Raw genomic sequence first — 12,376 nt, forward strand, 5'->3', positions numbered from 1 at the left:
TGATTGTCTGCCAGTATTTGGCTATCACTGGACATCCAGTGGTGTCCTTCATGCCCTGGCATGAAATGCTGGTGAACTGAAGTGAGTTCAGCTTTTTACTTACATGTAATCTATTCCTTTTTCTGCCTTCAGGTATGTCTTCTAGCCCCATTGTCACTGGACCATGGAGCCCTCTGGGTTCTTCTAGCTTACGGTTTTCCCTCAGTCATCAGAGTAATCACACCAGTCAGTAAAATTATGAATTATCATGGCAATCACCACTTTCTTCTGCTTTACTTTTCTGAGCTGTCTTCTAGGTGTTTTCACTGTTACTTTGCTGCAACACAATTGGTTTTGGTTTCCAGAAATGGATGAGGAACACTAGTCTGCTATAGCTGTTATGGAGGTTTTGTAAGGGAATAATGGTAGACATGGCCTCAGAATGGTGGCATGCATGAATTGTGAATAAACATGAAAGGATTTATGGAAGCTAAAGAGTACGAAAGCTAACTCTGCTACATTCAGTAGATCTTGTCCAGTGAGAAGTGACAACTCAAATTTCCTCTGGCTACTGTACCCGGGAGGAATCAGCATATTGATACCTCGGTATTTCTTTTCTTCAAATCCAATTCAAAGTTTTCTTAAACAAACAACATGGGAACTAGAAGTGTGAAGATTTTCATGCAAAATGTTCCCGTAGTTGTTCATGGGTCTGAGAGGATTTGATTTTTGGTGTAGTTTTTACAACTGCCTATTGCCTTATCCCTCATTAACAGCTAAAATGTAGCACTTGCAGCAGAGCCTGTTTATCTATTTCTGTTCCTACCAGCCCTGAGAGGTATTGTAATTTAGTCAAGTCAGTCAATTTAAGCCTAGTGTTATTTTCTCTGAATGACAACACTTTTCATGTGATTTTTAACTCTTCCAAATACATGCCTTTTTTTTTTTTTTTCTCTATTAATTTGAACTTGAGCCTAGCAGCATTTGAATGCTGTGAAATGCATAACATTTCTAAATCAGTTCACTTCCTGGGATGTCTTGTGACTAGCTTGGAGTTGGTAAAAAATGGTTTTGAATTTCCTGGATCCTGTTCTGGACTTTCAGGTATTCCTGAGCTCAGGGTGTTGTTGCCAGAGGAAGAAGCTTATGGCCAACAGAGAGCATGAAATGAGTCAGTAGAAAACTGAAAAGCAGCTGGGCTAAAGCAAGCAGTGAATATACTGTGAAAGAGAAAGATATGGATAAGAGAAGTAATTGAAGTAAATGTCTTTGATTCATGCAGAGGAAAGAATTAGACAGGGGTGACTGTAGAGCTTTTCTTCTGTGCCTAGAGCCTAGAAACAGTGTATTGCTGCTCTTCCATAATTCTGCTTTCCCGAGGTTGTAATTTTTGCCTAGGAGCACAGCTTCCAGTGTTTTCCTTGTATTTGTTCTTACAGACTTCTTACTTGGATTTCTAGAAATTGCAGAAGTCTTCTGTTGTTTTACCAATGAGAACATTGATCTAAATTTACTTAATGTGTAAATCAAATAGTACTGCTCAGTCATAAAAAAAGCATGAATCTTCTTGTGGAAGCCTTCAGTGTTGGTAATTTGTTACATCAAGAGCAGCACTTATCTACATGGTAAAATGGTTCAATAAGAAATCTTGCGATTAGAAAACACTTAAATTTATTTTGATTTCTAAAATAAAGACATATCTCTGAACAAATAAATATAGAATATCCTGGTGTGAGCTTCTTTTCTCCAGATACATGTTATGAAGATTGTTGACAGAAGTTAATTTTAAAAGTTCAGTTTTGCTTCAGTGCTCAGTTACCTAGATGACCTGCTGTCAGTCTTGTTTCCTCCTTTGGAGGTGAAAGAAGCTGTACTGATCTTGGAACAGACCTGTGGGCCTCTCTGTAAGGTATGCCAAGTTGTGTTCTGGGTGGATTTATTTGTCCTGACTTGCATAACCATGCTACATGTATCTCAACATTATTAGCCAAAATGAGTATAGGGACTTACATAATCATTACACGATTATTTTTCAGTAACTGGTCTGTAAATATGTAATTCTCTCTCTACTCCTAATAACTCTTAATCCCTTTGTTTCTATTGGCTCTGGGCTCAGATTTTTCCATGGCCTGCATGCCCTGGTCACTGATAAGACTTGAAACAAATAGTGACTTTCAAGATTCACCTGCTTTGCTCTCAGCTGTTAAATACCAGCTGCCTCCGTAGGCAAGGGAGGCTGCATCATGATGCTCTGTTTTATGGGAATTCAGACATTGCTTCTGCCTGCATGCCTTCTGAGAAGTACTCGTTCACCTTTAGAAACATCTCATACCTAGCTGCATGCATATATTCAGTGCAGACCTCTCCACCTTATTTCTCCCTTTGTTTTATTCTCAAGAGTTATTGAGCAAACAGATTTGATCTAATTTCTGTGTGTTATTAGATAATGAAGATTACTGCTTCAGATAGTGTGGTGAGAATGTCTGATGACTCAGGCTTTCTTGGTCCTCTGCAAATGTGGGAAAGGCATGAAGAGATTGTTTTCCTTTTTGATACAAGCAGTTAGAAAACTTTAGGTTAGTGTGCTTTTTGTTAGAACGTGCCCTTTTTTTCTATCCCAGTGTTTGATTCCAACATTTGTGGGACTTGGTGGTCAAAACTTTCTCAAGCTGCATCTGTTGAAGGAGTAACTTAAACTAGTGAAGTCTCCTTCAAGTACTCTTGACAGTATCATCAACTTCTATGTACAGTTAGCTTTCAAGTTACATTCTAGTATTAAAGACAGTAGGAATTTATTCCTTTAAGCCTTACAAAATACTTGAACATCATTTTTTTCAGTAATTAGCTTCATGAGTCAGTGCCTGGTCTTAGGTCTTGACACTTTTGGCATGTGAATTTTTTGTGCATGTGTATTTGACTTTGGCTTTATTCCAGAGTAAATATTTTAAGCTGCTAGTTGTGTGGAGGTTTTGTGTCTTCAGTCTGAGACTAGGGGGCAGACATAACCAGCATGGAGAGAAGTGAACTGTATAAACCACAATTAGAATTGCCGTGCACAGGTGTCTGAAGATCTTATACAATTGCCAAGCTATTTGTTTCTCAAATGAGAGGGGCTCTGGGAGTGTATCTTGGAGAATAAAGGGAACAGAAGGCCTTCCTTTTGGATGTTACATATTTTATTTTGGTTTTGAATTCTAGCTTAAATGCTTCCAGACTTGATGCATTTGATATCTGTACAGAGCCAGCATAATGAATAGTTGAAAGTGACCTACAATGCCTGGTTACAGAATTTGTAACTGCTTTCAGATAGGAATCAGCATTTAGGAGTAAGAGTTAGTCTTGTGGTTTAAAAATTAGAATGCCAGCCTTCAAAGTAAGATGTCTTGCAATGTTATTAAAGGGCAGAGGTTATAGGTGAGTTCTGTTGCACATGCTTGAGCCTCCTTTTGGGAAGGGAGGCATCTTAAATGCCTATGTTAGTCATATGCAGAGTATTACTGCAGTGAAAAAACAGTGAGCAAACAGCTCGCAGTACAAGACACATGATGCATCTGCAGCCACGATGCTTGCTGTGTTTTTTGCAGTTTAATGCACAATATTTTTTTTAGCTCTGTATTTCTGTATGCTCCAGTGTGTCAGATCTGTATGCTTGGGATGTAAGGTTCCATTAAAAAATAAATAATAATCACAGCCCCCTCTCCCCCCACGTACTCTCATTTTCTATAATATGGTAATGATATCACCGTAGCAGTAATTACGGGTCATCTTCATTTCTTTCATCTCTGCTGGTTCTGATGGCTTCATTCCTTTGACTGAGAAGATTTGGCTCTGGGTGCTGTGATTATTTTGTTAAGCATTATTCGAATAGACAGGAGTGAGAGAAATTAATCAATCCAAATGCAATTAGCATCATGTTTAACCCAGTGATGGACGTCTCAAGGTGAAACAGCCAGGGGAGTTTCAGACATTATTATTCAATCCAGTGGCTCTTATCTAAATTATAATCAAGAGGTTTTTATTGGCTTCGCAGTGGGAAGATGTAACGCTTTCCCTGCTTTGGGGTCAAAGGGATCAGGTCTTTGGCCTCACAGGATGTTGGCTGTGTCCAGTTCCTGCAAGTGGGAGGTGCTGTAGGAATATTGTTTAATACATGGGTTGCTTGGGACAAAATATCCTCACATCCCAATGTTTGTGACCTGGAACGTAAGTTTAGAAGCTCTTTAGACATTAGCAGGGACGTTGCTGCCCCTTGCTTTAAATATTTTCATTGGCTTGCTTTGCCCATCTGTGTGTGAATGAGCGCTGTGGTTTTTGGCATTCATAGCCCTTTACACATCATTGTTTGCAACTGAGTACAAACAAAATGGTGCTGCCTTGCAAGGTGGGGAAATCTGATTAAGGAAACAAGGCAATTACGTTGTAAAGGATTTTTTTTTTTTTTTGAGGAGGGGTGGGAGGGTGTATAATTTTATTGCTTATTGGTACCAACAATGGCATATTCGAGAAAATCTCAATCTGCGTGCAATAAATCTGTTATCACCCAGGAGGAGAATTCTGAAGGAGCTCAGCAATCTCTCAGCAAGCATAGGATAAAAGACCGCTACTGTGAGTGGAAAGAAAGGAGATGAAAAGAGGTCTCATCGGGATTTTGTGGTTCAAGAAAGGAGTTTGACTCCACTTCTTAAGGCTCTAGTCCAGCCATGTCCAATCCACGGGCTGCATATGGCCTGGCCCAACCTCAGATATGCATGCACTGCTCACAACAACCACCTAACAACACGTAACTGGCACTACCTGGGCTGAAACCAGGCTGTGGGCAGGACTCAGTGCAGTGCTAACTTAAGTTACTGCTAATAATTGTATGCATTTTGATACACTGCCTGAACACAGTCCTGTTAACAGCAAAAAAAAAAAAAGCAACAATGCTTTCGTATTTATATAGGAATTTCATATTTTATATAGGAATTTGAGAGTAGTCTTCAAGATTGCAACAAAAAATAAATTTATATTTGCAACTTCGTTTTCAGTTAAATATATCACCTGTGAACTTTCAAATGGAATTTGTAGATTTGCAATCAGGTATTCAACTCAAAAATTTGACTGTGTCTCTTTACCAGACTTTGATAAGACCTATCTTAGTAGAGAGAAATATCCCTCACTTCGCAGTCATGCCTTGTTTATGTCACCAGTTTTGGCAGTATGTGCATTTTGTGAACAGTTGTCAAGGATCAAGTACAGGAGGAGTAAAATTTCATCAAAAATTTCCAATGAACCCCTTGAAACTTCACTAAAAAATTGCAGTTGCTGCCATCATTCCAGGCTGATGCATTGGTTTCATGAAAGTGAAGGCAAGGATCCCACTAGTTTTATGTTTTTGTTGTTTGTTTTTTGTCTGCTATTAAAAAAAAAAAAAAAAAACCTAAATACTAGAATGTTTTGTTTCTTATGTAATAACTATATTGTATATTTTATGAAGGCTGCTCCAAAAGTAATGCCTCCTGTTTTATTATGTTAGCCCATGATGTCAGAGGCAGATGTTGGCAGTACATCAGTAGAGGTTGAACGCTTCCACCAATATCCTATTATATTCTGTTGCTGTGCAACAGATGTCAGGAGAGTGGCAGTCTGGCAGAATGGCACCTGATGTGGGAGTGTGCATGACACAGGGGACACAAGCACAGCAAAGTGGTGGTGGTGCATTATGGCAGTGGTGATGACAGCATCAATGGGTCACCTCTGCTGGTGCTGATTTTCAAGAGTGATGCATGTAGGCTCATGTTCATAGCTGGCAAGAATACACAGTGGTGATGGTTGTGGTGATTGAGGTGATTGAAAAATAGTTGTGTAGCTGAGAATTTGCTCTATTAAATAGTGTTATTGTGCTCTTTGTATCTGCTATAATTGATGGTAATAAAACAGGCACTATTTTCAGAACCGCCTATGTTTATGCAACCCAAGGCAATTCCTCTTTGTTCAGTGCAGCCCAGACAAGCTGAAAGGTTGAACACCTGTGCTGTGGGCAGTATTCACTGAACTGTTCCAGCAGATTGGAACTTTGTAAGTCTCTGCTGTTTACGTCTTTCAGAGATAACTGCTTTCATTGCATACTGGGAGGAGAAACGTATGTGTTTTACCTGCTTTGGTTCAAAGCAGGCTTTCTGCAAGCCCTCCTTCCTTAGTTTTCCAAACAAGTTATGCTAGACTGTCCTGGAGCTGAAGTGAGGATAGATTCTGCCATCTTGTTCACCCAGGGAAGGAAGTAATGCTTTGTACCAAGGATGATGTTCATATTTCAAAATACTGTAGCAAGTCTTGACAGAACTCATCTTTCGGAGCCCAAATTCTTGCACTGTTGCTGACTTCTTTTGTATACATCTGTGCCTCACTTCTTGTCGAGACATGACCCCATCTGTAAGATGGGAATTAAATCACCATATGTCTCGGGAATATTATGAAGCATGAAGTTAGCAAAGTAATTGGAGTGGGCATGGTTGGTGGTTGGTTTCTAGGGGTCTGGTTTTCCTGCGTATGTGTGCGTTGAGCCTGGGAGTCAGAAATGACTTGGAGATGGAGATCTCTGTGGATCACTTTCTCTAACGGCAGAAGTTTGGATTATGTTGGTTGGCTAATAATATTCTCTTAGTCTTGGCCAATATAGACCTCATTATCTTCTTCAAAGAGCTATTTAACACTAATGTTAATCTTAACTTGTTTATTACTGTTTTTAGAATGCCTTTTTGCCTTCACCTTAGTGAGGGACTTTATTTCCCTTCCAAATACAATAAAGGCTGAAAGTGATTTGGCTTTGCTGTTTGCTCTCACAAGTCTCAGAAGCAAGAATCCCACATTAACTCCTGGGCAGAATCCTTCTATGTGCCTTTTTGTCTATCCTGCCAACTAGGAAAAATAATTGTCCTCTTATCCTAACATTGTGTTAAAGGACAAAAGAAATAATTGCTGCAGCTTTATACCCTTGTGACAGAGGAGTTAACCTAGACTTGTGTTCTGCTGTCTTTCTGCAGTTCGTGTCCTTTTCCCTGAACTGGTAATTTACACTGATAGCTCTTCACAAATAAGGCCTCTTAGTTTTGTTGTCTCTGTAGTGCTAAGACACAGCAGTTTGAAAATGCATGATTGATACTTTAGAAGAATCCATGTTGAACGTCAAGTCCCTTAACTATTGTAAGTACAACTGCGTGGAACTGAATGAGGGGAATGTTTTAATTGAGAAGCTAACAAATTATGACAGTGCCCCAAATAACATTTTGGTAGTCAAGAATGTAGCATTCAAAGTGTGATACTACAGGGCTTAAAACATGTTATGTTCATGTGACATTAATTGTACGTCCGGTTTTTTTTTTTTTAGTAGCAAGGCATTGAGATATCAACATGGTTATGTTTTCAGGTTGGAGGAGAAATCCAGTCAAAATTGCCCAAGAGACAGAGAAGTGCATCTTTTGAGGGCTGACTTCATTTTAAAATATCTTTGATTTGGAGATGCTCAAAGGCTTTGTTTTGAGATACGCCCAGAGGCAGTAAGCAGTGGAAAGTGTGATGATGATCATAAATATAGTTTGTCTCACATCTTGTTCTTAGTCTTTGTCACCAAGTCTGCACTTCTGTATTTAAGTATATGCTATATTAAGAACATGTGTATGTATGTGTGTTGCTTAGGGATTCTCCTGGATGAAAGTTTCTTATATAAGTCACTATTTTTGTTGCTGACTTTATAGCAGTAAATCCTCCCGTTATTTCCTGGCTCTCCAAACCTTATGACACAGCTTGTCCTGTGCTGCTGTATGTATGAGAAGGCTTTTTATGGGAAGCAATCAGACTGGGCCCAGATCTCCAGTGCATTGTTTTTTCTTCTTATTAAATTGTCATGAAGGAATATATGGAACAGCAGATTTCATTATCAGTGGAGGAAAAAAAAACGTTGAGCCCTTGTCGTTTGATTAAAAGTTACTTAACCTTTAAATTGCTACAGATGTAAAGATAACTCTGAGTTTTCAGTATAATCGCTTCCAAGTTAAAATCAGGAAAATCTTTGTGTAATGAAACCCATATGTCATAGTGAAAGGATGCAAAGCACTGGCAGAGTGGGCTGCTCTCGCAGGAGATCTGCACCCAATCTTGTTAACCAAGACTGCTTTTGGTAATCCCTCATCTCCTCACTTGTAGGAAATCAATCTGTACTACTGACTCTTTTCAACTAGCAACCACAAAATTTACTGCGAAGAAGCAGCTTGAGGGCAGTTGTACTAGAAAAGGACCCCAGGCAACAAGGCTAAATGCGGGATTGAAGGATTGAAGTTCTAAAGAAGAGATTATATTAAACCTTATTCTGTTCCCCTATCAAGTAGAAATCTTTCCTTCTCCTTTCAGCCTCAGACTTTACTGTCCAATACCTGTTCCTGAGATCTGCTTCTCCCCAGCAGCAAACTTAACTCGCAGGGCACAGCATTCTCTATTAGTTGTAACAGCCTGAGACCATTTTACAGTAGTTATCTTTTTGAGAGTCAATTCAAGCACTCAACTTCCATTGTAACCAGTGCTGATAACATCTTAGCATTTTTTTTCTATGGTCTTCAGTGCCTTCTCCTTCCTCCCTACTATGTGAGATTAATTTGTATCCAAGCTATTGCGATCATATCCATTGTTGATTTTCTATTGTAGTAGATGCACTGCTAAGGCAAGGCTGTAAATTGTCTCTTGACACAGAGATTCATGATTCTGCTTCATGCTGCACAGCCTCTGTAGTAGCTGTCTCCTAGTGCGATGAAACCTGTGCTCAAGCCCTTTTTCCACTACAAGTCTGTAGTTTAAGCAACCATATTAAAGAAAAATCCCTAAGGTTTTTACTACAGTTCTGTCCAAACTTGTAATTAAAAAGTCCACCTCTTTCTGCCATACAGCGTGCTTCTACTGGTCCCTTGGGTAGTGGCTTAAGATGGGTTTTGTTGTCCCAGTCTGTGTTGGTATTTAGAATGTGGGTGATGGTGTCTTACTTCACAAGCTCTTTCTTTTTCTAGCAAGCTCCAAAAGGCCCAGTTGGAAATGATTCCTGTTTCTAAGAATTCATTCATCAGAAGCAGTGCTGAGCAGCAGAGTCAGTTTAATATTTGAGGCTTTTCTGTGCGAAACCCAAGCTGAAGACACTTCAGTGCAGATCTGAGAGGAACAAAGGGGAAGGAATAGCCAAGACGTTTGAACACAGCACCGTGTAATATGTATTTGGCCTGTGTTTACGAGGAATACATTGAACTGTGATCCCTGGGCAGACAAGAGAAGCAGCTGAAGCAGGGAAAACAAGATTGTCAGTGTTCGTGGAAAGTTGCCCTTAGCTTGGCTGGGATTTGTTTGTGGTATGAGGATGTTATTTCCTGGCCGTTTTCATACATATACAAAGATGTAAGGTCCTTTCTTTCTGTTTGGCATCATATCTTTAAAAATAAAGCCCTGTTGCAAGGCTGAGTATGTGAGGAGAAGAGGAATACAGAATAGCAGAAGGCTGTCTCCTGCTCCTAATGGGATTTTGTAGCAGCATGTGCGAGTTTGTTTCAGAAGTCAGAAATGAACAGATGTTGGTATAAATTACCTCTGTGTCTGATGTCTTGCAAATTAAAAGCGCGGTTGGCATCACTAAACAATTTCACCAGGTTGGGGGGGGGAAGCGGGCGGTGATTATTGTAGCAGGTCGGTAAGAATCTTTAAGCTGCAGCAGAACAGGATAGCAAGGATAAAGGAATGAAGAATAAAATGAGAGGTCTGTGAATTAATCAGAAATGTTAACATCTCAGATGACAAGTGAACAGGAGGGCACGTGTTCTGGAGCAACCCCCAACCCACAGTAATTTTGCTCAGCGCACAGAAGGAGTCTATGCTCTCTGCCTGATTTATAGGGTGCAGCCTCTTTAGGGAACAGAATTGTCATGTATTCGTATATCTCCTATATGGGACTTGCACTCAGGAAAACTTTCTGCTCAATCAGCAGTAGTTCAGCTTTGTGCTTTCTCCATAAGAAGTGCTTCAAAACCATGCACTGTTGCTGGTGCAAGGCGGGGATATGTCTTAGAATTGTTGGTGAAAACCTTTTCCTACCTGACACATTCAGAAACTTGCATTTTTATTTAATCACATTCTTTGTGCTAGACAACTTAGTTCTTGACAATATAGCAGTCTGTTTGCTGCCCTTCTCAGCGCCTTCTACCGGTGTGTCTCTTCAATAACACTGAAAGACATAGGTTATCTTGCAGGCAGGGAGGTAAAGATACAAAGGAATAAATGACATTTGTGGGAGCTCACGCTGATTCAGAAGCAGATTTGAGAGTGGATCCTAGATGATAAAACTCACAGCTGATGGCATGAACCACGTGAATAACACAGTGAGCTGCAGTAGCTGTGTGGGGCATGTTCCACTTGTGGCGATGGGCTTTGTAGCCTCTGAATGTCTCAGTGTGCCAGGCACTTTGTAACAATACTGTTTTAAATGTCTGCACCTCATGGTATAATTTGAGTTTCTAAATTGGAATGTAATAATGTAAAGAATAGGTTTCAAGACACCATTTCTAACCTTTATAGCTAAAGTAACAAAATACCTTTACCTGATGGTGAGTATTCAAGTATTTTAAGCTAAACAAACACTTATTATATTTCAGTTCTATTCAAATAGATAACGAGTAATACTGAGTAAAAAGTTAACATCAGCAACACGCTCACCTCATGTTTTTTTATGCTAATTGTCATTGCTGTTGTTCCTCTCAGTAGAGAGGTCAGGAATTGAATGGAGAAAATGGGAAATTAATTCCCATCTCTGCCTTTCAGAGTCTCTCTAGGTTAGGCATGGGGAGATGTGCGTGCTCTCATCAATCCTGTGAATAAAAACATCCATGTTTTGATGGCTGTCAGTCCAGCACGAAGCTCACACTTTTACGTAAAAGAAATGATGGAAAGCTCCAGTGGGGAAATTGTCTCTCTCCAGGACTCTTGTCACTAATTGTGCTGTCCTTGATGCATTGCATTGAGTTGTGAGACAAAGATGGTATGTGGGTTGCTTTGCCAGTTTGTGAGCTTCTGTTCACAAGTCAGAAGCATCTCATGCAGGAAAGTGGCTTTGTAAACCCTGTGTAATACAGCTACCAGAGATTGATGGTGCCAAGAGAGATGTATAAACCTTGCCTTGCTGTATTAAACATCGAAGGAATGACAATGCAGAGAGAGTGAGAAGACCAAAGCTCTATAAACTTTATTACACCATCCATGGATGAACTCTGTTGGGGAGAATATAAACCCTGTTATATTACTGTACCCAGGGATTGACACTACTGAGAGAGAATGCTGTGTGATTTCTGTTGGAGATCGTTGCATCCAGGGACCAGTAATCCTGAAATGGAGAGAGTTCCATAATCTCTGATGGGATTATAACATCCAGGAACAATTACTTTGAGACAGAGTGATGGAGATGTGGATTATACCATTCAGAGATGGATGGGAATAGAGACAGAAGTGGAATCTGCTAGAGAATAATGCAGTAGGAATAGAAAGCTGAGATTTTGTGTAACAAGGAAGCCTTTGGGAGTTATTGCTGAGTTTAGAAAAGTTTCGGGCCTTGCCTGCATTTTTAGATTGTCAGGAAATTGGGCTGTAATGCAGATATATTTACCTTTCATTTAAATAAAGCAAGTCCTTATTCTTAGTAGAAGCATAATTAAATGATTTTCTTACCCTCTGGTTAAATACTGTAAAATATACAACTCTGTTTGGGTTTCTTGGATTTCTTTCAATATTAATCTTTTTTTTCCTCCCTTGTGGTTTCAGCTAGAGAAATGACTCGGGGCAAGTTCCTGAACATCTTAGAGAAACCCAAGAAGTAACTGCAGCATCAGAAGCTGGGACAATAAAGTATCCTGACTGGATCATATTATGTACTATGGATCCAGATGAACTCCAAAACTTCTAAGAAGTACAAAGCTCTTGCTGTAGACCCTCAGAAGCAAGCACCTCTTTTACTTCCACAGCTCTTCTCTTTGCAGGAGAGACATACTGCATGCGCAGGTTACTAAGCCTGTGATTAGGTGCGTTGGAATTCAGACTTCTTCCTGCCTTAAGATACCCAAATGGAAGGATTTGACCCTGCCATGCAACAACAAAGTCACCTGATGGGTTGTTTTTAGTTTTTTTTAGTCAGTTATTCAAAGTGTGCCCCCATCGTGACCTTACTGGATTGTTCTCGAGTGGCAGCACCAGTGTAAAGTACACAGCAGTTCTTCATGAGACTGGCCAGCATGCATCCTATTACATTGGCCCTCTTGTGTGTCTTGTACGTGCATTGGTTTCCTACACACAAATTCTGTGTTGAATGACTGGACAACAGTTTGGGGTGTGGTCTGAGACAGAT

General features: G+C 39.9%; 1 protein-coding gene across 1 annotated transcript in view; it reads left to right on the plus strand.

Annotated features, from left to right (window-relative positions):
- Positions 1 to 11,852, plus strand: part of LIN52 (lin-52 DREAM MuvB core complex component) — a gene marked incomplete at both ends in the record, with an annotated part of 38,167 nt that extends 26,315 nt beyond the window's left edge. Inside the window, one exon of the mRNA XM_079537745.1 lies at positions 11,797 to 11,852. Within this exon, the coding sequence (XP_079393871.1) occupies positions 11,797 to 11,852 (56 nt within the window). The remainder of the gene's footprint in view (positions 1 to 11,796) is intronic.
- Between the last annotated feature and the right edge of the window lie 524 nt (positions 11,853 to 12,376).

Source organism: Tetrao urogallus (assembly GCF_951394365.1).
Source record: "Tetrao urogallus genome assembly, chromosome: 6".
NCBI classification, from domain to species: domain Eukaryota; kingdom Metazoa; phylum Chordata; class Aves; order Galliformes; family Phasianidae; genus Tetrao; species Tetrao urogallus.